Source organism: Pygocentrus nattereri, chromosome 20, assembly GCF_015220715.1.
Source record: "Pygocentrus nattereri isolate fPygNat1 chromosome 20, fPygNat1.pri, whole genome shotgun sequence".
Taxonomy (NCBI): Eukaryota; Metazoa; Chordata; class Actinopteri; order Characiformes; family Serrasalmidae; genus Pygocentrus; species Pygocentrus nattereri.
Genome location: NC_051230.1, coordinates 28,395,889 through 28,423,587, shown reverse-complemented (window position 1 = coordinate 28,423,587; position 27,699 = coordinate 28,395,889). Strand labels below are relative to the sequence as shown.

General features: G+C 38.9%; 1 protein-coding gene across 1 annotated transcript; it reads left to right on the top strand.

Moving 5' to 3' along the window:
• Positions 1 to 1,831: 1,831 nt before the first annotated feature.
• On the top strand, positions 1,832 to 27,699 carry tmc1 (transmembrane channel-like 1). The gene is made up of 20 exons (XM_017709629.2): positions 1,832 to 1,868; positions 5,540 to 5,560; positions 6,430 to 6,871; positions 7,819 to 8,022; positions 8,793 to 8,883; positions 9,557 to 9,638; positions 12,037 to 12,143; positions 15,000 to 15,098; positions 15,261 to 15,403; positions 15,494 to 15,638; positions 16,608 to 16,802; positions 16,895 to 17,074; positions 18,377 to 18,529; positions 19,098 to 19,226; positions 19,752 to 19,819; positions 22,250 to 22,489; positions 23,336 to 23,461; positions 23,550 to 23,628; positions 25,302 to 25,431; positions 27,411 to 27,699. Exons 1-20 carry the CDS (start codon positions 1,832 to 1,834, stop codon positions 27,614 to 27,616), a joined length of 2,877 nt encoding a protein of 958 aa, XP_017565118.2. The 3' UTR covers positions 27,617 to 27,699.

Here is a 27,699-nt window from a genome sequence, read left to right as displayed (position 1 = left end):
GCGTGTGGATTTAGGACAGATTTTTGTGATGTACAGGCTCTACATGTGCAATACCTGGTGAGAATTTAAATTTGTTTATCTATGGTGACTTGATGGCAAGTTAAATTAATGAACAAAAGCATTTTGACTAATATCTGAATATATATATACATTTGTGGGTGCCAAGATGAGCAATGGGACACTGTAGGGGCTCCCGATTGTGGCATACACAAGAGCTGCAAGATTACATGTGCGCCAGTTGGAACAGAGCTTATATGTCAGATCAACGTCCTTGGCAGTACGCCCCCAATGCTCTGCCTCTCCAGAGTACTGACACCTGTGACTCATTCCAGTGCTCATTAGCCTCAGTAATAAGCACCCTGCCTTTGTGCGTGGTGTCTTTTTACTCTCCTAGCTTCTGAGCATTTAGTTTAATCCTGTGATTCTAAGACATTGTATATTTTGACTTTCTTGAAGGTGGATCTATAAGATAGGGGTTTCTGATAAAGTGGCTTACTGGTGTAGATATGCAGAGTACCATTTATCACCTCAAATGGCCAGGCCCAAACTTTACACACATCTGAAATGTAAGAGTAACTCAGGTAGTTTGCATTATAGTCCATGTCCTTACTGACTATTAAGCCTAAGGATGTAATACACCTTCAATTTTAAGGGGATCAACTATACAGAGACTTTAAATAAACAAATATAGACAACACAAAGGGTTGGGGAATAAGGTGTGTTATTGTTATCATGATAATTGATATTACTGTATGTTTTTCTCAGGGTATTAGTAGTACTTCTATCAACGGTATAGATCATACCATATCATGTCAATTGCCAATTGAACAGGAATTAACAGTACTACCACACTTCCCATTAAGAAGTTATCTATTTTTTCAGGAGATTTTAAAGGGGATTAGATATAAGATAATACACTTGCATGAAGCAGAAGGACAAAATCAAAGGAAAGTATGTGAAAAACAGCATTTTCCATAACTGGAGTTCCAAAACTGGGCCTCCTAACAACCAGATGTCTCCATCAGATAAACAGCACTTCACTTTTGCATCTTTGAGAGAAACTTAAGCTCCAATATTGCTTCAAGTCTGAAAAAATCCACAGGTGTTCCACCCTTCTACTGTGAGAACTCAGTACTATGAGTCTGAAAGGATGTGTAGCTGTCAAGTTTCAGAGAAAAGGAAATAGACAAAATAAGAGGTCAAACATAGAATCTATTCTCTCCAGAACAACAGCCTGACCACCTCAGAGTTTAGACCTCAATAGGAGGTCTGAGGAGTGGAAGTCTAGACCTGCTGGTGCATCCTGACCATTTAAGGGTTCATTTGTTTTTATAACAGTGTATTTTATGGTATTTTTATGTTGTCCTTCCAACTTGTTTACAAACATCAGGAAAACAAAATATGATAGAGGTGTCTTATGAAATTTTCACCATTTCTCGTACCTCTACCTCTTTGTTGGCCTTTAATTTTGAGTTAGTTTAGCCGTTGGGTCTTGTTTCACTCTCACTTTCTATAGAACTGACATTAGATCATCATCCTCTTTTCTGGCTCGTGGTCCAGCAACCCCCCACTCCACTTTCTCTTCAAAAAAAGCGAGTCATAACTGTACTGAATAATTGAAAGGGGATAAATTGAGCGGTTCTAGGGTTTCCACCGCTTATTGTTCCAGGCCTAGTCTCTCAATGGCTGCAAAAAGTGAACTCGTCATGCTCATTACTCAGCACCGGCCGACCATGGATTGACCGGGGTATGGTCCATTTGTCCCACACACACACACACGTGCATGTGCACAGCCTCATCTTCTTCACACACACACAAACCAGTGAGGACGATGCCGAGAGAGAAACTCATCACATCTGAGAGTGATGGTAAGAAGTCCTTATTAGGACTTGAGCTTGTTTCCTTTTCTGCTTTTCTCTATTAATGAGTGAATAGTTAAAGTCTGATTCACTGATTCATGCTGAGTATCAGTGTACGTGGTATGTGTATGACGTGAGTATGAATGGACAACGTTTTACTGTGGGGGAAAAAGGCCTTTTAAAAAATTGCTATTTTATTTCATAAACACAGAAAACTAATAAATACAACATTATCAGGTTCATGCACAGGGGCTGGGGGAAAAATGGGCAACCTATTTTAACCAATTTACAGGATAATGCAGACCCTCTTTTTCAAAGAGACAGCCATGTTTCAGAGGTTAGGCTGGCTAAGAGTTTCATGCAACTTTAGTTGCTTGAAACTTACAAGAAACTAAATTGCACTTGAGTTGCACAACACAGTGTCTTGCAACTCACTTGAAAAGCGTAACAGTTGCAAGAGTCTCAACTTCACGAAGTTTCATGAAACAGCCGACCAAAATGGCAATAATGCATCAGATGATGTCAAACGATATACATTCAAATAATCTTCGCAGGATCAATGGACAAGAAAATGAAACAGAAGATGATTTACTGGACGGTTGAAAAGGAGTGACTCCCTGACTGACTCAAACATGAGCTGCTCAAAGCTCATCTTTCTGTAAGCAGCTGGTTTAATTAGCCAGCTACCTCTAACAGCGATGCCACCATTTATTCTTCTTTAGTAGCCTGCTGTTTTTGTGATTTAGCTAGATTTATTTTCTTCTCACTTGATGATCCTTAATCTTACATACAGCTAAAATTCAATTGGTATCCAAAGGATGAATGTTATTACAGAAGGAGAGGTTGAGACACAGTCTGCGATTAACTTGCTGTGCTTCTAGGATAGCTGAGCAAGACACCAATTAGGTTATGGAAGAACTACTTAAACATTCATTTTGAAATGCTTAACATATACACAGATATACAGATAAGAGACAGATATATAGACACAGAAAAAAGAACAGTACTGATATTTAAAAAACATGAGCTAATCATTGTGGAGTAATTGAACGGGTTGCGTGCAACTTTGTATTCATTTGCTTAATGTACCTACCAAGTTGCATGGAAGTTATGTTGCAGGCAACATGCAACTAGTTGAATAAAAGTTTCACCATGCAAATCCAGCCTTAGATGTCTTTTCCAAAGTGGCCTAATATGATGCCAAAATCTGCTACCGCAGGGTAACTGAACCGCATATTGGGCTCTCCATCTGTTTACTAGACATATGTCTATATGACTGTCTTTAAGAGGCCCAACATGCCTCTCAAAACTTTGTTCAAGATCCATTTCAGTTTAGAAAATCTTACTAAATAATGTCTTTTAGTTATTAACGCTCCTTACTGCCAACACTACGTTTAACTGATGTCCAAACTGAGCATTTTATAGAATGTGATGCTTTGTTAAAGATGAATGAAGGTTTATCTCTGATGTACAACACAGCGATGATACATCCATGACACGCAAAATCTGCAGATTTGTTTCCGGGATAATTAGTCAATCTCAAATTTCTTTACAGTGGTGATGATAGGAACCAGGTTTCACCATGACTACAACACATCCAATACATACATTTTATTTACTATTCAAAATCACCAGTGGACCTACACGTTTTTTATATGTAATGCTGACGAAGGTAAAATACTGATACATCTGAAAAACGTTATCTTCAGGGACTATTTTGCCTCATAACACCCTGCATGTACCTCTCTACCATGAATACCTTTTTAAAAACTTGCCTCAGGCCAAAACTATATCATGAAACTATGATAAAACGTGTCTCAGCCATCAGTCAGATGTCTGGTTCCTATCACCACCACTGTAAACAACTCTGACTAAGTTTCTCTAGAATAGAGCATAATATGTTTACATGTTATCAGTTTCATTGTGCAGACATTTTGAAAGTTTGGCTGTGCCTCATAGAAACTGATCTTGAAGGTCTGGCATCAGAAATTTCATGGGGCGATACGTTGATTAACATGGGAAAATTTGAATGTCCCTTTATATTGGCTGCATTATGGGATGCACTGTATATAGTCGATGGTAAATTTCCTAACATTTTAAACTGAAATATGTGAAAAAGTGCCACATTTTTCTTTTCTTTTCCAAGTGTGAATTTTGAGTACATCTCTGTAGTTAAATAAGAGGCTATCACTACACTATAAACAGTACCTGATGAAATAACCTAGATTGGATAAATCAGTGTGAACCAGATCAGCAGAGGACCATCTGTCTGCTTATCCTGGACTGGACCATCAAAATAAGGGGTTATCATTGGGAAAATAAAGCTGTTAAATGATAAATAATATGCTGTTATGTTTTAAGTCATTCCTTGATAAGTTGGCCTCAAGGTTTGATCAAAACGTGTTAAACAACAGACACCGTGGATATTTAGAGCTTAATTCCTTGGTCATTTGTCTTCTACAGCTACATTCCCTTTAAAATTTCTTCATTTTTCCCAGCTTTGGTGGATTTCCAGAGTGGCATCATCATTTTAGATCATCTTATCCATTTAAATTGGGTTTATACTACAACATTTAGTGGTGTTATGGAGCACGATTAAGTGAGTGATGCTTGACTCTCCTTGCCCTTTGACCCTGGTCAGGCCGCGGTCTGGTCAAGCAGGTGCAACAGTGCAGAGAGTTTGGCTCATTAAAGCTGCTGTGTGCCTGCTGTCCGACACTAGTACGCTTGTAATGACCTCCGCAGCACACAGAGGTCAGGTTACAGTGGACACAAAGAGTCCAGCAGTGCAGCTGAGCTGAATACAGCCTATTTAACCCAGACTTCTCAGGAATTTAGATTAAATTACAATAAAAATACAAGAATCTTTGTAATTGTGTACCTGAGCTGTGTCATTATCTACTGGAAGCATTACTCTACAGTCAAAGTGACAGTTTGGCAAAAATGTACAGCATTGTCAGTCGGCCAAAACATGTTTGCTGCCTGAAGTTTGCTTCTTTAGTTTTGTATTACAAGACTAATGTAGCTAACAAGCACTGAGAGCAATGAAAATGATACCCCACCAATTAGCATCATACAAAGTCCATGCCTAAATCATCACACACTCGCCTCAAACTGTGTTGAGTTGTTGAGTATTGTTGAATAGAACTGCTTATGTGGTGTTCAAACACTGTAGGACACACTGTTAGCTTTAAAAGAACAAAGGTATGTTAGCATACACTGAAAAAAAACTAAATCTGTGAAAGAAATGGCAAAAATAATGACAGCGGGTGTGCCAGACAAAACCTGTTAATTAACAGTAAAAGTGCATTTTCTCAATTATGGTAAAAGACTGTAAAATTACATATCTAAAAAATTCTTAGAATTAGTCTTTTTACTATAATTTAACAGTATCACCAGTTCAACATCTGACATAGTGTTTAACCATAATGATAACAGTAACAAACCAAATGCAAATGTCTGTGAAATAAAGGTGATCTTTTGACTTTTTTCTTAATTTCCCATGTATTTTTGTAAAATTAAAGCAGTGCTAAAACACACTATATGTATGGTTTATTTTAAAACAGGTGCTGACCATTACATTTACAATACTCTGGCCCGCAAGACTATCACTTTAATATAAGTTGGTGACAAGAGCATATTGTTTGTATTTAACTGCTGTTTTCATTTTCTCTTCAAAGTCAGCATCGAGGTGGATGATGGTAAGTCATAATATTATTTAAAGCTGCTCTGAAATATATTCATATATTGTACATTACAAACAGTCTATTTATAAATCAGTTTCTACTTTATTAGAGACTTCTCTCTTGTCGATCGACCTTGGTTTTGTTGCCTAGAGACGGGTGATGGGTGTTTCTAATAAAGTGGCCAGTGAGTGGAAGCGTAAGGTGGGTGTTTCTAATAAAGCGGCCAATGAGTGGAAGTACAAGTTGAGTGTTTCTAATAAAGTGACCAGTGAGTGAAAGTACAAAATGGGTGTTTCAAATAAAGTGGTCAGTCAATGGTAGTACAAGGTGAGTGTTTCCAATAAAGTGGGCAGTGAGTGGAAGTGCAAGGTGGGTGTTTCTAATAAAGTGGCCAGTTAGTGGAAGCACAAGGTGGGTGTTTCTAATAAAGTGACCAGTTAGTGGAAGCACAAGGTGGGTGTTTCTAATAAAGTGGCCAGTGAGTGGAAGCGTAAGGTGGGTGTTTCTAATAAAGCGGCCAATGAGTGGAAGTACAAGTTGAGTGTTTCTAATAAAGTGACCAGTGCGTGAAAGTACAAAATGGGTGTTTCAAATAAAGTGGTCAGTCAATGGTAGTACAAGGTGAGTGTTTCCAATAAAGTGGGCAGTGAGTGGAAGTGCAAGGTGGGTGTTTCTAATAAAGTGGCCAGTTAGTGGAAGCACAAGGTGGGTGTTTCTAATAAAGTGACCAGTTAGTGGAAGCACAAGGTGGGTGTTTCTAATAAAGTGGCCAGTTAGTGGAAGCACAAGGTGGGTGTTTCTAATAAAGTGACCAATGCATGGACATACAATAAATGTGTACATGTAAACCAAGTTTCTGTTTGATAAACAAAACATTTCTGCAGGAAACGAAGGTGAATTCAACCTGTACTATGTTGGAATGGATGTGGATTCTAATGGAGAACAAGAAATGGAGAGAGAGAAGAAAAAGAGGAAAGAGAGAAAGGCTGAGAGAGGAGGAGCCACACGGCACAGAAGAAGGTCAGAGGAGAGAAACGGCAATGCAGACAATGAGAGAAGAGGAAGACTAAAGGATGGACGGAGAAGAAAGAGAGAAGGAGAGGCAGAGGAGGTCACAAAGGAGAAAAAGAACAGTAAGAATGAGAGAGCAAAGAAAGCGCATCAAGAAGAAGAAGAGGAGGTAGTGGAGGTAGAGGAGGAAGACGAGAAGAAGAAAAATAAACAGAAGAAAATGGAGGACGGAGAGGGAAATGGAAAGAAGTTCAAGGGAGAAGCGGACAGACAAGCGAAAGAGAGGAAGAGAAAGAAAAAGACAACAAAAAGCAGGTAAGCTGTGTCAAATACACTAATGTATTGTCAGAGTAATAATTTAATTATGTCATTTAATACTTTTTCCTGAATTTAATTTATACATTGTAGACTGAAATATTAGAAGCCCCACAAGATTCTTTATTTTAGTGTTTTATTTTAAAGTTGTTTGGGAATAGGAAGTTACTAAATGATACAAATATACTGTAATTATGCACCAACAATCTTTTTTATCAAGTTATCTGTCTATCTTGAGATATAATAATTTGTTTTCTAGATGCATTTGGAATATTAATTTTTTTTAGCAATTTTATTTTATATTAGCTTAAATGTTTACTGAAACTTCATTCTTGATATTTGTTTTTTAGAAATTCAATTTGTTTGTTCATTTGTTTATAATGTAACTGTTATTTTTTATTATTCTCAATGTTAATTTCATTAATACCTCAAATTGGGATATCTACATTCTTTATATTAATATTAATGTGTAATTTTGTTTGTGGGTTTGAACTTTTTAGAACTTTGTTCTGGATATTTAATTTTATTAGAAATTTAATCTGGATATAATTTTTTAAAAACTATCTTCTGGATATTCATTTGAATAGAAAATCATGAATTGATTCTGGATATGAATTTGATTAGAACTTCATTCTGGTTATTAATTTTATTAGAAATTCATTCTGAATAATAATTTCATTAAAACTTAATTCTGGATATTCATTTAATTTAAATTGGTTTCTTGATCATTTTATCTTTTACCTATCTGTGTTAAATTGCTTATCATTTCTGGATATTAATTTTATTAGAATTTCATCACAATATTAATATCAGATTTCATTATAAATATTCATCTTATCAGAGCATCAGGCAGGAATAATTTTAATATAGTTTCTTTCTCAGTGTTTAATATTATTTAATTCTCAGTGACACAGCTTTCTTATTCATCTGATTGGTGGCTTTTCTAGTTCTGAGTCTGAGACATGTTCTTCATCAGAGGAGGAGGAGGAGGAGAAGAAGGAGGAGGAAGGTGGTGATGAAGAGTTCGTGGTGGGCTCTCTGAGTCCGGAGGAGCTGGAGAAGCTGAAGGAGGCAGTGGACGAAAGGAAGAAACTCATCGCCACGCTGAGAGGAAAACCCTGGCCCATGCGCAAGAAACTGCCCACGCTCAGGTAACACACACACACACACACACACACACACACACACACACACACACACACACACACACACACACACAGTTTCCATGGCCAAACAGCTGTACACAAGTCTAACATCACTATAGACACTGCCAAACATTGGCTTGCAACTCCATGGCAACAGTTTGGGGGAGGCCCCTTCCTGCTCCAGCATGACTGAGCCCCTGTGCACAAAGTGGGGACCATAAAGACGGTTTGACCAGTTTGGTGTGGAGGAACTCCAGAGCCCTGACCTCAATCCCACTGAACACCTTTTGGATGGACTGGAATGTTGATTGTGAGCCAGACCTTCACATCTAACATCAGTGTGTGACCTCCCAAACACTCTTTAACTGAATGGACACAAATTGCCACAGACACTCCAAAATCTTGTGGAAAGGCTTTCCAGAAGAGTGGAGGCTGTTGTAGCCACAAAGGGGGCAACTCCATAATAATGCCCATGGTTTTAGAATGGGATGTACAATAAATGCATAAAGGTGTGATGGTCAGGTCTCCACATACTTTTGGCCACATAATTGGTTTAGTATTACGTATATGTAAGTATCTACATGTCATAATATCAATATATATAGGCAATTTTGTGTAATAACAATAGGTTCTATATGTGTACATGCAGTTATAATATGTCATTTGGTAAAATTAAAGTAAAAAAGTCAAATTTGTTATAGAGAAAGACATGTTGAAGCATCCATCCTTTCAGCTCTCACCAGTTACGCCTCCTTCATCCTCCATCTATGTCTTAGGGAGTCGCAGGTGTTTGTGGAGAAGTATGAGGGGGCTTTGGGGAAAGGCAGAGGGAGGAGGCTCTATGCCTACAAGGTCATGATGAGGAAGGTAAGAGGTCCCAAACTGAAGAAGTCAATATCATCCTTGTTCATAGACTGTTTGTCATATTCTAATGCTAAAACTTCAAAATTGGCGCTGGTTAAAATGCAGAAAAAACAGTTCTACTAGAATACAAGTACAATATAGCAAAACAAAGAAAACAGCTTTAGCAAAGACTATGTTTGAAGTACTTTTTAGTCATTAACCTCTCAGAAAGGAGGCTGAAAGCTGAAAGTTTCACTGGGTTTACTGGCTACCTTAGCTAGAGCTAGCTTATTAGCTTAGTTCACGTTTGCTAAGTTAGACAGCTAACAGGCACCCACAGTTGATAATAACAGATACAAGTCACAGTTTTTAGGTTTAGTTAAAGAGCTAGCATGCTTGTTGTTCTTAAACAGCACAAAAATGAGATAATTACACAGCACTGTAGCCATTTAGCTTAGATAGCTAGCCATGCTAGTTAGCTTGCTAGCTTCTTCTAGCGTCTTGCTAATTTCTTACAGGTAAAATGACTAAATTATACTGTTAGGGGTGATAGAATTCTCAGGTACTGGGTAATGATTAGCTCTGGTAAGATATCAGATTTGATTTATGTATTTCTCAAAGTGGAATTTTGTTAAGATATCATTTTCTAAAACCGTCCTTTTTGATGTTGTGTCTTTAATGCTGCTGTGCGCTTCAGAAATGGATGAAGTTTCAGAGAGACTTTGAGAACTTCAAGACGGCCTGCATCCCATGGGAGATGAAGATTAAGGAGATTGAAAGTATGCATAAATTATCATTTCTCAGCATCTCTAACCGTCAGATTTCAATGTTTCGGAACACATTTTTCCTTTTCTTATATTTTTACTCTTTAGGCTTGTAGCTTAGTTACTCACACATGTCTAGCTGTGAAGATTCTTCACAAGAGAGCAGTATTAGCACTCGAGCAGTGGATAAGCAGAGTAATAGGAAAAATTCCTGTTATCATTGCTCATTTTCCACTCACAGTCCAATTTACTGATTTTTCCATCCTTTCCTTCCTTTCTTTACTTATGCTTTGTAAATTAGTTTAGTAAATAATTTTAATCTAATACAGTGTCAGCAACAACACTTTTTTATTTTTATTATAAAATTATTTGACATTAACTTGTTATTTTTTTCTCTCTCTCAGTTGTTTATAATATTTATCTAATTTTATTTTCTTAAGTAAAAGGTCTATGTCCTTTTAAAATCTGTTTGAGGAGGTTAAAAACTAGAACTTGTATGCAGGAGAATAATCAGGTGTTCCAAGGGTGGACCAGCTGTTGCAAATGAGAATTTGTATACTTGACCAGTAGTGCTACTGCTTTGACTGAATTGACCAAAGGGCCAATGGATGGTTTACATAGCATAGTGTTACATAAGTCATAAAGCATCACATGCAGACACAGTACAAAGCACTGCTATACTACATAGGATACACTGCAGAAAGATAACCAGAAAATGTCAAGTACAAGTTCACTTTTAAAGTCTAATCGTATAAATTTAATTAATAGAATCTTTCAACATAAGTGTTACTCCCTTTTCACAAACTTGCTGTTTTCAAGGTGAAAAATCACTAGGCTAGTTATGTTAGCTGAGGAAACACAGTAGCAGCATTTGCATATGTATCTGAAAGAGTGGCTGTTTCTGTGGAATTTTAAGCCTTTTGTAATCTATAGTGGCTTTCTGTGCTTTCAATACGACTTTAAAGTGGTACTGCCAAAATGTTGAGTGGCGTACTGTGACATGCAGACAAATTGTACAGTGCTAGTTTCTTAGATTTTATTGAAATAATTCAGTCCAGTCCATAATTATTGTGTGTACCACAGCATACTGGAGTTGAAATGAAAGAATGAATATCAGATTTTCAGCTTTGAGTGTATCTACATCCAAATGGGTGAACAGTGTAGGAATTACAACCATTTTCATTTACAGCCTCACAAATTTTAGTGGGTTAAAATTAATTAAGCAAACTAACAATCAGAAATTGCAATTTAGAAATCCTTTTGAAGCCTAAAATCTGGAACCCTTTTTAGGGCATTTTGCCTTCAGTAAGTGAAATGCATGCTTGATGTAAGGTGATTTACATGATCATTTGCAGACCATTAAACTACTTAGCCTTAAAACGTTTTGGGTTGCTTTTAAAGTACGTCATTGTCCATCTGCACTATGCAATCCCATCCAATACGTTTTGAAGCGTGTGGCTGAATCTGAGCAGATAATATAGCCCTATACACCTCAGAATCCATCCTGCTGCTTTTGTCAAGAGTCGCATCATCAATAAATACAAGAGAACCATTTGGCAGCCTTATATTATGACACTACTTCCACCATGCTTTACATATGCAGTGGTATGTTCCTTCTCTTCTTGATTTCCATTTCTTCCCATCATTCTGGTACAAATTGATTTTTGCTTCATCTGTCATTAAGATGTTGTTCCAGACCTATGCTGTGTTTTAGGATGTTTTTTTGTAAACTCTAATCTAGTCTTCTTGTTTTTGAGGCGTACCAGTGGTTTATATCTTGTGGTAAACCCTCTTTGAAGTCTTTTCTTGGTTGTTGACTTGTTGCTTATCCATGTTCCTGATCTAGTCAACTGGGAAAGAATTCTTCTGTTATTCACAACAGTTGTTTTGACTTCATGTTTAGAGTTAACAGCAACCAATTCCAAATGCAAATGCCACCTTTGAAATCTTTGCTGTAGACCTTTTATAACAACACATACCTGGCCATGGATTAGTTGAGCATGCAGTTGTACAATTACTCATCCTAAAAATGGGGGTCTATGTATATAAATAGTTTTAATTCCTACATAGGCTCCAATTAAAGCAGAAAGTATGCACTTTGACCTAATATTCTTTACTTAACCAAGTCCAATATGGTGTAGTAGACACCCAAAATAACTTGGTTGATGTCCAAATATTTATGGACATTTGTATTTGACTAGTTAACTGCTTGCTAGCACATAAAGTAAGCCTATATTTAAAAAGTAATACAATGAATTTGCTTGATTCAAATGTGTACATAATTTCCACATAAATAAAATTAAATTGTTATAGTATACCTGTTTATATAAAACATTTTTTTTAATTACCATACATATTTTTTCAGCCCTGGCTTACTTCTATGCATTTTTTATTCTCTGTCTGAAATATTCAGGTCATTTTGGATCATCCGTCGCCTCCTACTTCCTATTTCTGAGATGGATGTACGGTATCAACATGATTCTCTTCAGTCTGACGTTTGGGCTCGTTATGGTTCCTGAGGTGAGGAATGTTCCGGATCCAGCACTTGCCATTAGAAATTCTGCGTTAACATGCGATGGGGGGAGCCGCCACACCTAACAGGCATAAGGGCAGTTGAAAGTGAGGCCGTCTCAAAAGCCTTTCTGTTGGAACTGGGCCATTGCTGGGGTCTGGGGAGCTTTCATCACTGACCTACATGTCACAAGCCAAAAGCAGTGCAAGCCAAACACTTAACTTAAAATGCATATTTCTGTGTTCAATCTGATTGTAAGTTTTATATTTGTAGAATCTGATCTGTTGCAGTGGAGCAGAGGTGTGAAGAATAGTTTGGCATACTTATTAGGGATCCAACAACTGAAGGTGTTATAGTTTGGATTTTATAGGGGCCAAAGAATAAAAACAAAAATAAGTGTTGTTTTTAAACTGTTCAAAAAGCTTTTTCTTAGCTATCATTGACAGACAGTTGTTGAAACTTGTTGAAATTGAAACCCCAATTCCAATGAAGTTGGGACATTGTGTAAAACATAAATAAAAACAGAATACGATGATTTGCAAATCCTTCTCAACCTATATTCAATTGAATACACTACAAAGACAAGATGTTTAATGTTCAAATGGATAAACTTTTTTATTTTTTGCAAATATTCACTCATTTTGAATTTGATGCCTGCAACACGTTCCAAAGAAGTTGGGAGAGGGGCAACAAAAGACTGGGAAAGTTGAGGAATACTCCAAAAACTGGAAAAAAAATTGGAAACAGGTGAGTGTCATGATTGGGTATAAAGGGAGCATCCCTGAAAGGCTCAGTCGTTCACAAGCAAGGATGGGGCGAGGTTCACCACTTTGTGAACAACTGCGTGAGCAAATAGTCCAACAGTTTAAGAACAACGTTTCTCAAAGTGCAATTGCAAGGAATTTAGGGATTATCATCTACAGTCCATAATATCATCAAAAGATTCAGAGAATCTGGAGAAATCTCTGCAAGGAAGCGGTAAGGCAGAAAACCAACATCGCATGCCCATGACCTTTGATCCCTCAGGTGGTATTGCATCAAAATCCGACATCATTCTGTAACGGATATTACCACATGGTTCACCATTGTCAGTGAACACTGAAGTCCAGACCTGTCTCCCATTGAAAATCTGTGGTGCATTATGAAGCGCAAAATGCAACAACAGAGACCCTGGACTGTTGAGCAACTGAAGTTGTACATCAAGCAAGAATGGGAAAGAATTCCACCTACAGAGCTTCAATAATTAGTGTCCTCAGTCCCCAAATGCTTATTGAGTGTTGTTAAAAGGAAAGGTGATGTAACACAGTGGTAAACACGCCCTGTCCCAACTTCTTCTGGATGTGTTGCAGGCATCAAATTCAAAATGAGTGAATATTTGCAAAAAACAATAAAGTTTATCTTTTATAATATCTTGTCTTTGTAGTGTATTCAATTGAATATAGGTTGAAAAGGATTTGCAAATCATCGTATTCTGTTTTTATTTATGTTTTACACAGCGTCCCAACTTCACTGGAATTGGGGTTGTAACAATGTAAGGCTAACAAATACTGTGATATGCAACAGTATTCGTCCCCTTTATTTCTTCTATTTTTTTCATATTTGTCACACTAAATGGTTTAAGATCTTCACATAAAATGTAATAAAAGACAAGGAGAACATCAGAAAACACAAAACAGTTTTTTAAAACAGTTTTTGAAAAAGTAACTGCCCCCAAACTTATTAAATGGTTGTAACAGCAAGAACTGCAACCAAATGCTTCCAACAACTGGAGATCCGTCCTTCACAACATTGTGGAGGAATTCTGACCCACTCTTCTTTGCAGAATTGCTTTCGTTCAGCCACACTGGAGGGCTTTCCAGCATGAACTGCCTCCATCTGCAGCATCTCAATAGAAGTCAAGCCAGGACTATGACTACAAAATTTTAATTCTGTTTCTTCTGAGCCATTCAGAGTTGGACTTGATCCTGTGTACAGGTCATTGTCTTGCTGCATAATTCAACTGTGTCTGAGCTTAAGATCCATGAACATTGACTTTGAGGCGAGCAAGGCCTTCAGTCCTTGCTGTGCTCTTGGAGCAATTTTGGTAGGCTGGCCACTTCTAGGAAAATTCACCACTGTTTCCACAAAGTTCACTGGAGTCCCAGAACCTTAGAAGTGGCTTTGTAAGCCTTTCAATAATTTTCTCTTCTCTTTTGGAATTTCTTTTGATTGTGGCATGCTGTGAGACCTTATAGTCTACTTGACATTGCAGAAAACGTTCTATTTAAGGCATGTTTACATTCAACAGGGCTGCCAGTAATCACACCTTGGTGTGTCTAGTTTAATTGCTTCAATCATCCACTAAATTTGCTGGCCATTGAACTATTAATGGGTAAAATAACAGCGGGAAGTACCTCTATTTCAGCTTGAGCTGTGTCTGATTTTAGGTGTATTTTTCCTTTATTTTACTGTATAAGCAGTCTTGTTCAGGTTGTTTACTGTTCCAGGTGAAAGTCATGATGCTTTAAAGCCACAGTACATGTCCACAGTGCACCACAGTGTAAAATAAGGTACTATTTCGATGTGTTCATCTCTGTTTTTAGAATTATTTCTTAAAAGAATTTGTTACATTAGCTAGCTCTAAAGCTATAATGCTAACACTATTAGCAGGTAGCTGGCAGCTAGAGTATGAGTAGTTTTTGCTCAGATTGCTATAATGACTTTGATTCATGTCACTACAACCTAATATTAGCTGCTAATAGAAGTTTGGCTGCTTTATTTACTTTATTCGTCACATAAAATGAACAGAAACGGTTGAATTTTGGTCTGTAATTGTTGGTGTATGAACTTAACCCTTTAACTGAACAATGGTTCTATCTGTGCAGGCACTGATGGCGCGGCCATATGGGAGCATTCCCAGGAAGACTGTCCCAAGAGAAGAACAGGCCAATGCCATGGACTTCGCTGTCTTGTGGGACTTTGGGGTGAGTGGCTTCCGGGATCTGGATTAATAAACAAAGTATGTATTGTTTTTCTAATAACAGTATTTCTAATCAGTGAATAGCTTCACTGAAGGTCAGGACATTTTGTATTTCTTGATGTTAGTTTTCTAATCTTAAAATTTATTTGGAATTTCTCCCTTGCAGGGTTATGCTAAGTATTCTGTCCTCTTCTATGGCTACTACAACAACCAGCGAGCTATTGGCTGGCTCAAGTTCCGCATGCCCTTGTCCTACTTTTTGGTCGGGGTGGGCACGGTGGCTTACAGTTACATGGTGGTCATCAGAACGTGAGTTATTTTTGAGTCTTGTATCCAAATATACAGTACAGTACAGAAGTCAGAGACCCCCTACCCCCATGGTTCATATTTACTCTACAGCATGGCACGTAATGCCAAAGAGGATGGCGGAGGAGATGACACCAGCTTCAATTTCAGCTGGAAAATATTCACCAGTTGGGATTACCTGATTGGTAATACAGAGACAGCTGACAACAAGTTTGCCTCCATCACCACCAGCTTCAAGGTTTGGATATTTTGTTTTTAAAGGTTATGCGACTGTGTAGAGTATGACTATAGATGCTATGTGGCCAAAAGTATGTGGACACCACTCCTACTCATTGAGTTCAAGTGTTTCAGTCACACCCATTGCTAACACGTGTATGAAATCGAGCACATAGTCATGCAATCTCCATAGAAAAACATTAGGTTGTACTGAAGAGCTCAGTGACTGTAAATGTGGTACTGTCATAGCTGGTTTTGCTGTGCTAAGTCACGAGGTGGTAGACAACACAAACTGCCTCTGGGAGTAACATTAGTTTAAGAACTGTGCTTTGGGAGCATCATGAAATGGCACAGTGCTAACAATAAAGTTTGGTAGAGGAGAGATAATGGTCTGGAAAGTTTGGGCCCTTAGTTCCAGTGAAGGGTGATACTAATGCTACAGCACACAAAAACATTTTAGATAATTATGCTTTCAACTTTGTGGCAGTTTGAGGTAGATCCATTTCCTGTTCCATCATGACTGCACAAATTGAAGTGCACAAAGATGTGGTTTGGCAAGTATAGTGTAAAGGAAATCTAGTGGCCTGAACAGAGCCTTGACCTCAACCCTACAGAACACCTTTGGGATTAATCAGAAATTCAAATGAGAGCCAGACCTCCTCGTTCAACATCAGCGCCCGAGCTCACAAATGCTTTTTCATCCCCTAAAAATACCAGGCTTATTAGATACTGAGGCATATTATTCAGTATGTACAGGGACTTCAATTCAAACTGGTTGACCTATCTTAGGTTATAGAAGCGTATAATAAAACTTTGGGCACCATTGCTGGGACCTGGCCCAGGGTTAACTGTATGGGTATCAATTCTCAAACCTCAAAAAAGCCACAAAGTGGCAGGAGGATGGGCCACTTTGCTACATGCTTTTGGCCATAGTGTTGCTCTTTGGCCATATAGTTTTTTTGTTCTCATTTTAAATGTTACTCATCATCAGGAGGCCATTGTTGAGGAGCAGGAGAGCAGAAAAGACGACAACATCCACCTGACACGATTCCTCCGGGTTTTGGCCAACTTCTTGGTTCTGTGTTGCCTGGCAGGAAGTGGGTACCTTATCTATTTTGTGGTGCGCCGCTCTCAGAAGTTTGCCTTGGAGGGACTTGACAACTATGGCTGGTGGGAGAGAAATGAAGTAAATAAGCATCCTTAATGTCCAACTTGGTGTGCATAGCAACCACAAATATTGAAAATATGGGACATTTTATTCTAATCATGATCTTGCAGGTGAACATGGTCATGTCCTTGTTGGGGATGTTTTGTCCAATGTTGTTTGATGTCATCAGTACTTTGGAGAATTATCACCCCCGAATTGCCCTGCAGTGGCAGCTGGGCCGCATCTTCGCCCTCTTCCTGGGCAACCTTTACACCTTCATCATAGCCCTCATGGACCAGATCAACCTCAAGGTGAGCACATCAAAACAAACTAAGCCTTTAAACCAATAGTGCCCAATCCTACTCCTGCAGATCTACCATCCTACAAGTTTGGCTTCAAATCTAATCTAACAAACCTGATCAAGGTAATGACGTTCACAGATAAAAAAAGGCAAAAAAGGCTTTACTGTTAGAATCGTCAACCAAAATCGTCAGGAAACAGGCACAGGTCAAATTCAGCAAGCAAAGACAGACAAACATAACAACAGGCAAAAAATAATTCAAAAGGGCTCAGGCAAAAACAGGTGAGTCAAAATACAGAAAATCAGTCAAAACCAGAAAACACAAGACAATACAGAAACACTCAGGAGCTCAAGAAATAAGCAATACCTCATACTGAACTATTCTAAAAGCCCAGGCTTTATACTAAAGCTAATGACAGGTCAACAAGTGTTACAGATTAGTATTCAGGTGAGAGAAATCTGTGATTGGAGCATGCTGGAGTCAGGAGTCATGTGATCTCCTACAGGATTCTGGGAGTTGGAGTCCATGGAAACCTCTGAGCCAGAGGGATGCGTGACAACCAACAAAATATGTAATTTGACTAGGGTCACCCAAACTTTTGCCTATGGCTATATTATGTAAATATAACAAATATAATGTAAATCAAAGTATAGCAAACCAACAATAACGATTTTAAATGACAACACATAATATAAATATCTTAATGGTAAATATGAAAAGTTGCATGATGTTTTTCTGTTCTACTGTGGTTGAGACACTGACCATATTTCTTCAAATGACAAAGTTATGCACTCTTAGTCTTGGCATTGTCATCAGGAGATTGCGAGTTTAATGACACTGCCATTTGTAGTCAAGTATCCAATAGACCAGAATAGTCTTCGCTCTTTTTGGGTAGGTAAGATGGTCGTATCGTTCCCTTCATCTGTCAGCGCAATGCTAGCCAATGTTGGAATCATGTTAGCTGACATTACAGAATTGTCAAGTAGTGTTCTCGTGCAAGCTCGTTGAACTGTTCAATGATGTTGTGCTGGTGGCAGTTTGAAAAGATGCAGTGGAAGCACATGCTAGCCTTTACCATCCCTGTTTGATAGCATTGTGTGGTTTGGGAAGATACAAACAGGTAGACACAAGGATAAAATTGGATAAAAAAGAAAAAATACAAGATTATGACAAGACACATAATCCAATACTACCTTTGTAGATTTTACTTGTGTAACTTAAAGTTTCTCCTAATGACACAAAAGTGATGTCTGCACAGTATTTCTAGCCAGTCATATATTTTATTTATTCATTTGTTTGTTTGTTTCCCAGAGGGCAGAAGAGGAGAAAGTGAAGTTCAACATGACTATATGGCAGGCCAACCTGTATAATGGAACCCTACCTGAGAACTCCACTGCAATTCCAATCATGGTGGACCCTGCAGACGTGCCTAGAGGACCTTGCTGGGAGACGATGGTGGGACAGGTACTCATCAGACATTACTTAGCATCAAAGTTGTTCTTAAAGCAATAGTTGAGCCAACATTCAACTGATACAGTTTTGCCTTTAGCCGAGACAAGATTCACATCCAAAGTTTACTTCTTTAGTCTGGCGTAGCTCAATATTAAAACTCCAAGCAGTTTCTTCCAAAGCTTTTCAGCTCCAGTCTATGACCTGATATCCAGCACTAGAAAGTACATTATTTGCTACAAGGCTAACATAGCAATAGTGGAAGCTTATACACCACCAGTTAGCATCAAACTTCATGCCAAAGTCAATAAACACTTTCCTCAAACCATGCGGAGTTGTTAAGTAGCCTCAAATAAACTTGCTTAGGTGGTTTCTGAAATGGTATGATTTATAAAGATTGACAAAATATAATGGTACAGCTAAAAATAGTAGTAGCAGAAGTTTGGGTATTAGGTTAGCCATGGTACCTCCTGTCTAAAATGTCTAAGACAGTCAATGCAGTGCCAGTAGGATGGTACAAGATGTTGGCAGAAGTAATAACTATTTTCAGTGAGTACTTGTTGCAGCTGTTCTTATCTCACAGGAGTTTGTCCGCCTGATAATATCAGACACCATGACCACCTACATTACCCTGCTGATTGGTGACTTCCTCAGAGCTGTCCTGGTGCGTTTCCTCAACCACTGCTGGTGCTGGGACCTGGAGTACGGCTTTGTGAGTATCCACACCCCAGCGTTCACAAAACACCAGAGTCCAGTCTGGTGTTCTTCCTGCTCAAAAGCAGCTACTAAATCTGGTAATTAACCAGTGAGTCAAATAATGTTTATGCAAGAAAATCAAACGGGTGATTCCTCAATTCCGGCTGTGTCTTATGGTCAGAGTTGGGAGGGGCACATATACGGGACACGTTTGAAACTAATGTCTTGAGAAATTCCACAGAGCTGAAGTTGGCTTTTTATTTGAATGGCCAATTTCACCTTAAGTGGTGAAGCAGTTGCATTTATGTGCTTGTACAGGTGCCAGGATGTAGCTGCTGCTCCATTTATGGTGGAATGGAAAATTAAAACAAAAGGCTGCTGAATAAGAAGGCTAGTGACATAGAAATTAAGGCATGAAACATTTTGCTAGGCTTGCTGAGCTGGTGTTTAAAAGCAATATTGACACAGGTTTATCTACATATTGCTCAGTTTTATTGGGATATTTTGCATAATAAAATATTTCTTATTTGTCCTGCATTAGCCCTCCTATTCGGAGTTTGACGTGAGTGGGAATGTACTTGGCCTCATATTCAACCAGGGCATGATCTGGTACGATGAATTTCTCAATTTGTGCTTTATTTCATCTATGGGTAAAAATTACATTACTTGCTCCACATGTCTCCAAAGTACATATTTTTGTTATTTAATCATTTAAAATATTTCCATTGCATATCCATTTCAAATGGATACTCATACTGTCTTTTGACTTTGTACCATAAATATGAACTAAACAATTATGTACTCATTAGAATAAACTATGACACTATAAATTACGAAAGAGTATTCAGACACCACAAATGAATAACATGAGTACCTTGTTGCAAAGCTGTTGTTGGTAATTATGGCTTTGAGCCGTCATCTACGGTAAGAAGTAATAAGCATTTTGCAGCATTGTAGTTAAATTCAGTCCTCTTCTTTTTTAGAAACCAGTCTTGAGCTGTTCTGGCTGCATGTTTGGGGTCATTGTCTATGTTAAAACACCCATCTTCTCAGCTTTCTTGGCCAATGTGTCACGATTGGCCCCTCCCAGTTTTGTCCATGTGTTCGTGTTGTGTTTTGGTCTAATCCATGTGCATTTGTTTTGGTTCACTCCAGCCCCCTTGTTGTCTGACTCCACCCCTGATTGTTACCACCTGTTTCCCACCTGACCATCGTTAGCCCTCTTGTATTAAAGCCCTGTGTTTTCCTTAGTCTAGTGCTGGTCTTTGTTTGATGTCTGTTTGATGTTTGAATTGTTTGTAAGTCTGTTCTGATGTACTCGTGTTTGCTCGTGTTTGTTTGGTGTTTCTCATGTCTGCACCCTGATCTGTTTGCGTTGGCTATATGAACCTGGACTGTCTTGACCCTGATTTTTTGCTCCCCGGCATTACACAATGTGATTAAATTCTCCTCTAATACCATGACATCACTCCATTTAATGCTTCCTTTGATGACGTCTCTCCAATACCATTACGCCATACACCATATCATGATGCTCCCACCTTCGTGCTTCACTGTGGGTTTGGGTTCTTAGGATCATATGTGCAACCCTTCTTTCTCCAGACACGACCGATTTTTTACTTAATAGTTCTATTTTTGTTTCTTCTGTCAGAGCACATTGTTCCAGATTCACTATTATTGGTCTAAATGCTCATGTGCAAATTTTAGGAGTCCTGTCCATGTGCTCGTGTTTTGGTTTTGTAACTCCGCCCCTGATTGTTTTCACCTGTCCCTCGTTGTTACGTGTATTTAAGCCCTGTGTTTGCCCCTTGCGTTTGCCAGTCATTGTATCGTTGTTTCATTGTACCTGGTCTTTGTTTGTGTGGATTCTAGTCTTTGTTATGTCATACCCTAACTCCGTTACAGCTTTGCACAGGGGAGCAGAGATCATTGCAGTCCTTAATGTTCTCTGTGGAACTGTTGTTCCTGGTGCTTTCAGGTCGTCCTGCAACAATTTTCATTTTCCATTAGCCTGAGAGGACTCTTGCATGATGCACCTGCACTTTTCATGAACCTTCCAACTGCATATTATTGAACCAGCTGTACCGACAGGGATGTTTAAGGTCTTTGCTACGGCTCTTTAGCTTTTTCCATTCAGGCGTTAATAATGTCCCTGAGAGCAACATTAGGAAACTCCTTCACCTGCATAAAAAACATCTTAACTAATAGGAATTTCTTTAATGACATGGATCATTTTCACTGTTATTTTTTACAGCATAACTATGGGGAGCTTGAGTTATTTTAGGTTGAAGAGCTTGGTCATCCGAGAGGACCTCAGAGTAGAGCTGCTACTTCTCCACATTGAAAAGAATGAATAGGCTGTGTGCCTAAAGGGGGTCTGGTGGCGTGCGCCCAGAAGAGGATGTTTTTAAAGACCCCAAAATGTCTGTTCATCATGAACTTTGAGAGCTTACTTCTTGATCACTAACCTTTATCAGACCTGCTTCCTCAGCTCTGTTACTCTTCTTCAGGTTCTTTCTCTCTCCTCATACCTGTGATTAGTGACACGTTTTTTTACTAAACACATATATACAAGAAGATACTCAAGGCTCAATAAGCTTGTTTATTGATTATTGAACTGGTAGAAATTTTCTCACCTGACTAGCCTTCCCTTCTGCAGAGCTAATCTTAATTACCATTTACTGGTTAAGGAATTCAAGGATATAAAACTGTTACCATCACCACTTCATTAGCATTAATTATATATAATAACAACCCCCCAGTTTCACAGTATATTTTAAATTTGGAGACACAATGGCACAGTTTAATAATGAAGAATGCATGGTACCATTTATGATGTGGATTAATAATGTACATTCATTTGGGGAGGCTAAATAATATTCCAAACTGGCCTAACAACACCCCTATTCTTAAGCACAAAGTCAAAAGACAAGACTCGAAGTGGATATATGCTCTGGAAGTGAATTAAATCTCAAAAACCAAAGTGTCTGAATACTTGTGTTCCATCTATATATGTGTTTGTATATGTGTCTATTGCAGGATGGGAGCGTTCTATGCCCCCTGTCTGCCCGCTCTGAACCTTCTCCGGCTTCACGTGTCCATGTATCTGCAGTGCTGGGCCGTCATGTGCTGTAATGTCCCTCAGGAACGTGTCTTCAAAGCCTCCGGCTCCAACAACTTCTACATGGCCATGCTGCTGGTCATCCTGTTCCTGTCTACACTGCCTGCCATCTACACCATCGTCTCCATCCCTCCATCCTTTGACTGCGGACCATTCAGGTACCCAGAGTCGTTGTGAACGTAGCGTTACGACTTCTACTGGTGTAAGGTGGTGTCCTTGCTCAGGTAGGGACTCAAATATGATCCTGCTACAACAGTATTCACCACTATGCCATGTCAACTGTTTCATGATATTGGGTTATAAGCACCATAATTCTTACATGCCAATGATGGCTCAGCTGGGTTTTGACCCCAGAACCTTCTGATGTGAAGGGAGATGATTCAACGTTGATTCACAGAATGAATCGAGAACAAAAACCTCATTTCCAGATCACAGTGGGAAGATATTTTATAAAAAAAAACAATGGTCACCAACTCTTGAAGATCTACCATAATCAACTCCACCTGATCCATCTTACTGCTGCCTTCAGAAGCCCTTGATTAGCTGAAAAAGGTGTGTTAGATTTGGGTTGGAGGGGAACCTGCAGGAAGGTAGATCTCCAGTTGGAGGGTTGGTGACTACTGTATTAGAAACTAAACATGTGTTCACAATTATTGAATAAACAACAATTATGAATGAGGTGGATGTGGCTTATTATGTCATTATGACAGACCAGAGGACTTTTTTTTAGATAAAGTAAGTTCTGCAGGACTTTCACATTACCACAAAAGGGCGACAGATGCCAATAAAAAAATTCCTTCACTGCCTCAATGCCTCACCCCAGCCATTTCCATTCATGGTAATCTAGGATCATCACAATTCCCAGACTTAATGATTATAAGAAAAATAATTTCAGAAATATATTTCATTTATATACAACTTCCACATCAGTAACAACCTAAACAAAAATCCTCAGTTTCAACCAGTAGAGCCATGTAACCAAAGCTCCTGTGCTGCTGTTTCAGTGGGAAAAGCCGCATGTTTGATGTGATTCAGGAGACCCTGGAGACAGACTTCCCAGCCTGGTTCGGAAAAGTGTTCAGCTATGCCTCTAACCCTGGCCTGGTCCTGCCCTTTCTACTGCTCATGGTGTGAGTGCCAGAAATTTGGACGTATTTTTGCACTCCAGTAATGAGCAATCAGGAAAATAATCTATGAATATCTTTTCTGTCCTTTCAGTCTGGCGATATATTACCTCCACTCCACATCCAAAACCTACAAACATGCCAACCTGGAGCTGAAAAAGAAACTCCAGGCTGTAAGTTGAAAGACAAAGTTTCAGTAAGCATGTCATGAGTTACACTATCCAGAAGAGGGCAGCATCACTTTAGTGCACTGTCCAGTAGTAAACACAAAAGGGGGGTTTTGCGGACATGGATTAGACCTAATCTCGGACTAAATTGCCAATCACCCTTGTAAATCATGTTTGTGTTTGTCTTAGGAAAACAGCACAAAATGTTCTTTCATCTTTAAAGGTATAAATTGACCAAATGAGGTAACTTTGCTGCAGTGATTGTGAGCTTGAAGCCATCAATTCACATGGTGCCAGTCAATGAAAGGAAATCACATTAACTGACATACATTTACATTTACATTTACAGCATTTAGCAGACGCTCTTATCCAGAGCGACTTACAAGAAGTGCTTTGTCAATCTAGAGAAAGTATCTTTGCTAGTTACCAATAGCTTAGAGAAAAGACAGTCCTGAGCTCAGATACTGCTAGAAACAAAATGTCACTGCAGACACCAAGAGAAAAAGAAACAGAGTTGAACGCAGAACTCTGTGTCATTCAATGCAATACAATAACAATAAGATACAATACAATAAATAAAATAAGTGCAGCTTATAATTCAATGCTCATTTAAGTGTTGTGTAAAGAGATGAGTCTTCAGTCTACATTTGAAGACAGGAAGAGACTCTGCTGTTCGGACAGCCAGTGGGAGTTCATTCCACCACCTGGGTGCCAGTACAGAGAACATTCTCGACGCTCGTCTTCCGAGCGTCATACATGAGGCAGTGACTGCCTTTACATAACACTGCTGTTGTTCTGTTGTTGGTCATCAGTTTTCCCTCAATGATTTTACTTAACAAAGTGAGTTGCCAGATTAACTTCATAAGCGTTTATTTGGTCAATGCAATCTTGTTTAGTAAAACTCAGCATCTTTCCAATTGGCTGCTGGCATCATCATCCATTTGCATATTGTTTTACTCCCACTCTTTATGTTGTCTTTCTCCTGGCCAACCTTCCATTGTGTGTTCATCTTTGTTATACTCTAAGGTTAACTGCCCTGCTACATTGTTGTTGGCTGTAAGAGCCAATGGTTACCAATGTAACCTAGTGCTAGGTGTAAGGCTACAACAGCTCAGTAGCACAGTAATAACTTTAAGAGATTATGTCTTCTTCTTCTTTCAGCTGCTCCCTTTAGGGGTCGCCACAGCGGATCATCTGCCTCCCTCTTGCCCTATCCATTGCCTCCTCTACTTTGACACCAACCATCTCCATGTCCACCTTCACTACATCCATAAACCTTCTCTGAGGTCTACCTCTTCTCCTTCTACCCGGCAGCTCCATCTCTAACATTCTTTGCCCAATATATCCACTATTCCTCCTTAACACATGTCCAAACCATCTCAACCTGGCCTCTCTGGCTTTATCTCCAAACTGCTCCACCTTCACTGTCCCTCTGATCTGCTCATTTCTAATCCTGTCCATCCTTGTCACTCCCAACGAAAATGTAGCTATAACAAATGTAGCCTATAAACCTTTTTGACTTATATTGTTAATACAATATAACCATATTAAATTGAGCACATATTACTCAACACAGCATTTTAAAAGCTAATTAACACAACTGCATGGAACCGCTTGACATACCTTGTAAATCCAACACTTCATTTTTTTGAGTGTATGCTGTGTTTTTGTGTAAACAGCAAAGCGAGGAGAATAAGAAGAAGAACAAACTGGCAGCACAGAAGGCAGCTGACGATCTGGAGCAGGCTAAGAGCATGGCCGCCGCTGAGCAGCAGGAGAAACAGAGCAATAACAATGCTTCAGTGAAAGGTGATACAAAGAGAGAAGAATTACTCATACTGCTTTTAAGCAACACTTTGGCATAAAAATTGCACAAATGTATACAGTATTTCAGCTCCTTAGCCCCAAAGTAAATACAGTTACAGATATGTATGTAATCTGATATTTATATATGATATCAATATGATAAGTCAAATATACAAACTCAAAACTAAAAATGTTGAGGCAGCAGGTAAAAAATAAATATAAATTGAAACAGTGAGTGTGTTTATATGCACTCAAAAATCCAATCCCAATCAGATTTATGCAATTATCCGATTATTCAAATGGTCATAAACACCATATTCCGATCTATCCAATTAAGAAATCGGATAAAGAGTAATCAGTGTGTGTAAACTCTTACTCAGAATTCTCAGTCTGCATTTATGCTGTACCGGAAATAAACAGGCAGTGTTGCCGTGAGATGGCAGCAGAACACTTTTGGAGCAACGCTGAAACCGACTACATGCTTAATGAAACAAAGGATCTAAATATTTTTCATCCTCTAGACGATGTATGTTTATATTTTCAGGTAAAGTGGTACGCTGTACCTGTTTGTGGTACGATGTAAGGCCACAGCATTGAGTTTTACCTTACATCTACGTCACGTTTGCTTCTGTGAGTTTATTGGCTGGTTGCAAAGCAGAAATCTGATTACTGCCTGACTCATGTGGAACTGGAGTTTCCCATTATCTGTTCACTCAAATGCATGTAAACGTGTTGATCGGATTACTGACAAAATCAGATCTTCTGCAGTTATCGGATTATTAAGTGCGTGGAAACACATTCATTGATTTGTAAATCCACTTTTGACTTGTATTTATATGAAAGCAGTAAAGACACAAGATATTTAATGTTTTTATCTGATCAACTTCATTTTTTTTTTGTAATATATGTTGATTCTGAAAATGATGCCTCCAAAAGGGGACAATGTCTGGGTTAGTATTAGTGCGTTTTCGCTTTTTAGGTAAAAGGAGTTTTATTGTGTGTAGTATAAGATATTTGCTTGTAATATGGCTAAATGCAGTGAAATACTAGGACAACTGTAAGTTTAACTCATTTTCAACAAGATTTTTAACCAAACTGCCATTTTTTGCCAAAGTTTACTTTGATCTTTAAAATAAATGTGGCACTAAATAAACAGCTGTAGTGTAAAAGGTGTAAAAGTTCTTTCAGAGTTTTTTTATACAGCAACAGCAGCCAAATAAGTGCTAGATTGCTATGAACATCCAGTTAAGTCGCTTGAGGTGGAAGGTAGGAAGCTTAGAGTTTGTCATGAATGCAGTACGAATTTCCATTACATGCTGTAATGTGGAGCGATGAGGAGGCGGACGCATGTGCGGAGAAAAGCAAGATTTATTAAGTGCAAATCCAAACTCAGGGTCAGAACAGTCCAGGGTCGTTGAGCCAACACGGACTGAACGAGGGACAGACATGACAAAAAATAAACACAGACTAGAAAGACCACGGGGGCCGGAATACACCAAACAATACACTTTGAACAGTACAAACATCCAACATATCAAACAAAGCAAACAAAGACCCGCACTAGACTAAGGACAACACAGGGCTAAATACAACAGGGATAACGAGGGTTCACAAGACACAGGTGGTTAACACAGGTGGGAACAATCAAGGGTGGGATCTGGAAACAAGGGGGCAGGACCAGAAGGAACAAAACAAATAGCACATGGACAAGACTGGGAAGTAAACACAAGCACATGGAAGACTGGGAGGGGCCAATCGTGACACATGCCAGCTGCATTAGCCTCGTCGCTGCAGTTCAGAACTACAGCAGCAAACTTCAGACTCCAAACATGTCTTGGAATACATTTGGGCTAAAGGGAAAAGACGAAATGTACTTTTTTTTAAGTTGTTACTCTAAGTGTGCCTTTTCTGCAAATGTAAATGGTGTTATGTAGTAAAATGGATCTAAGCTTAAACAATTATCATCTCTCCCCTCTCCCCAGGAAAAGACAGCAAGAATAGCAGACAGAGAAGTGGTCATCTTTCTCCCACAGTCCAGGGTTACCACACCAACCCCTTGCATTCTCACACCACTCCTTCCACCAGACCTCCCGCGCCCAGAGCCTACCACACACCTGGACCCTTACCAGGACATCCCAGACAACCGGGGCCTAGAAAACAGGACAGCTCACGTTCAAGTAGGAGCTGATCACCACATCTGCTGTTTAGAGAGACATCTCTGAGGCTCTGATAGGATACTGTACCTGAGTACGGACGCTGAATCTGGTTACC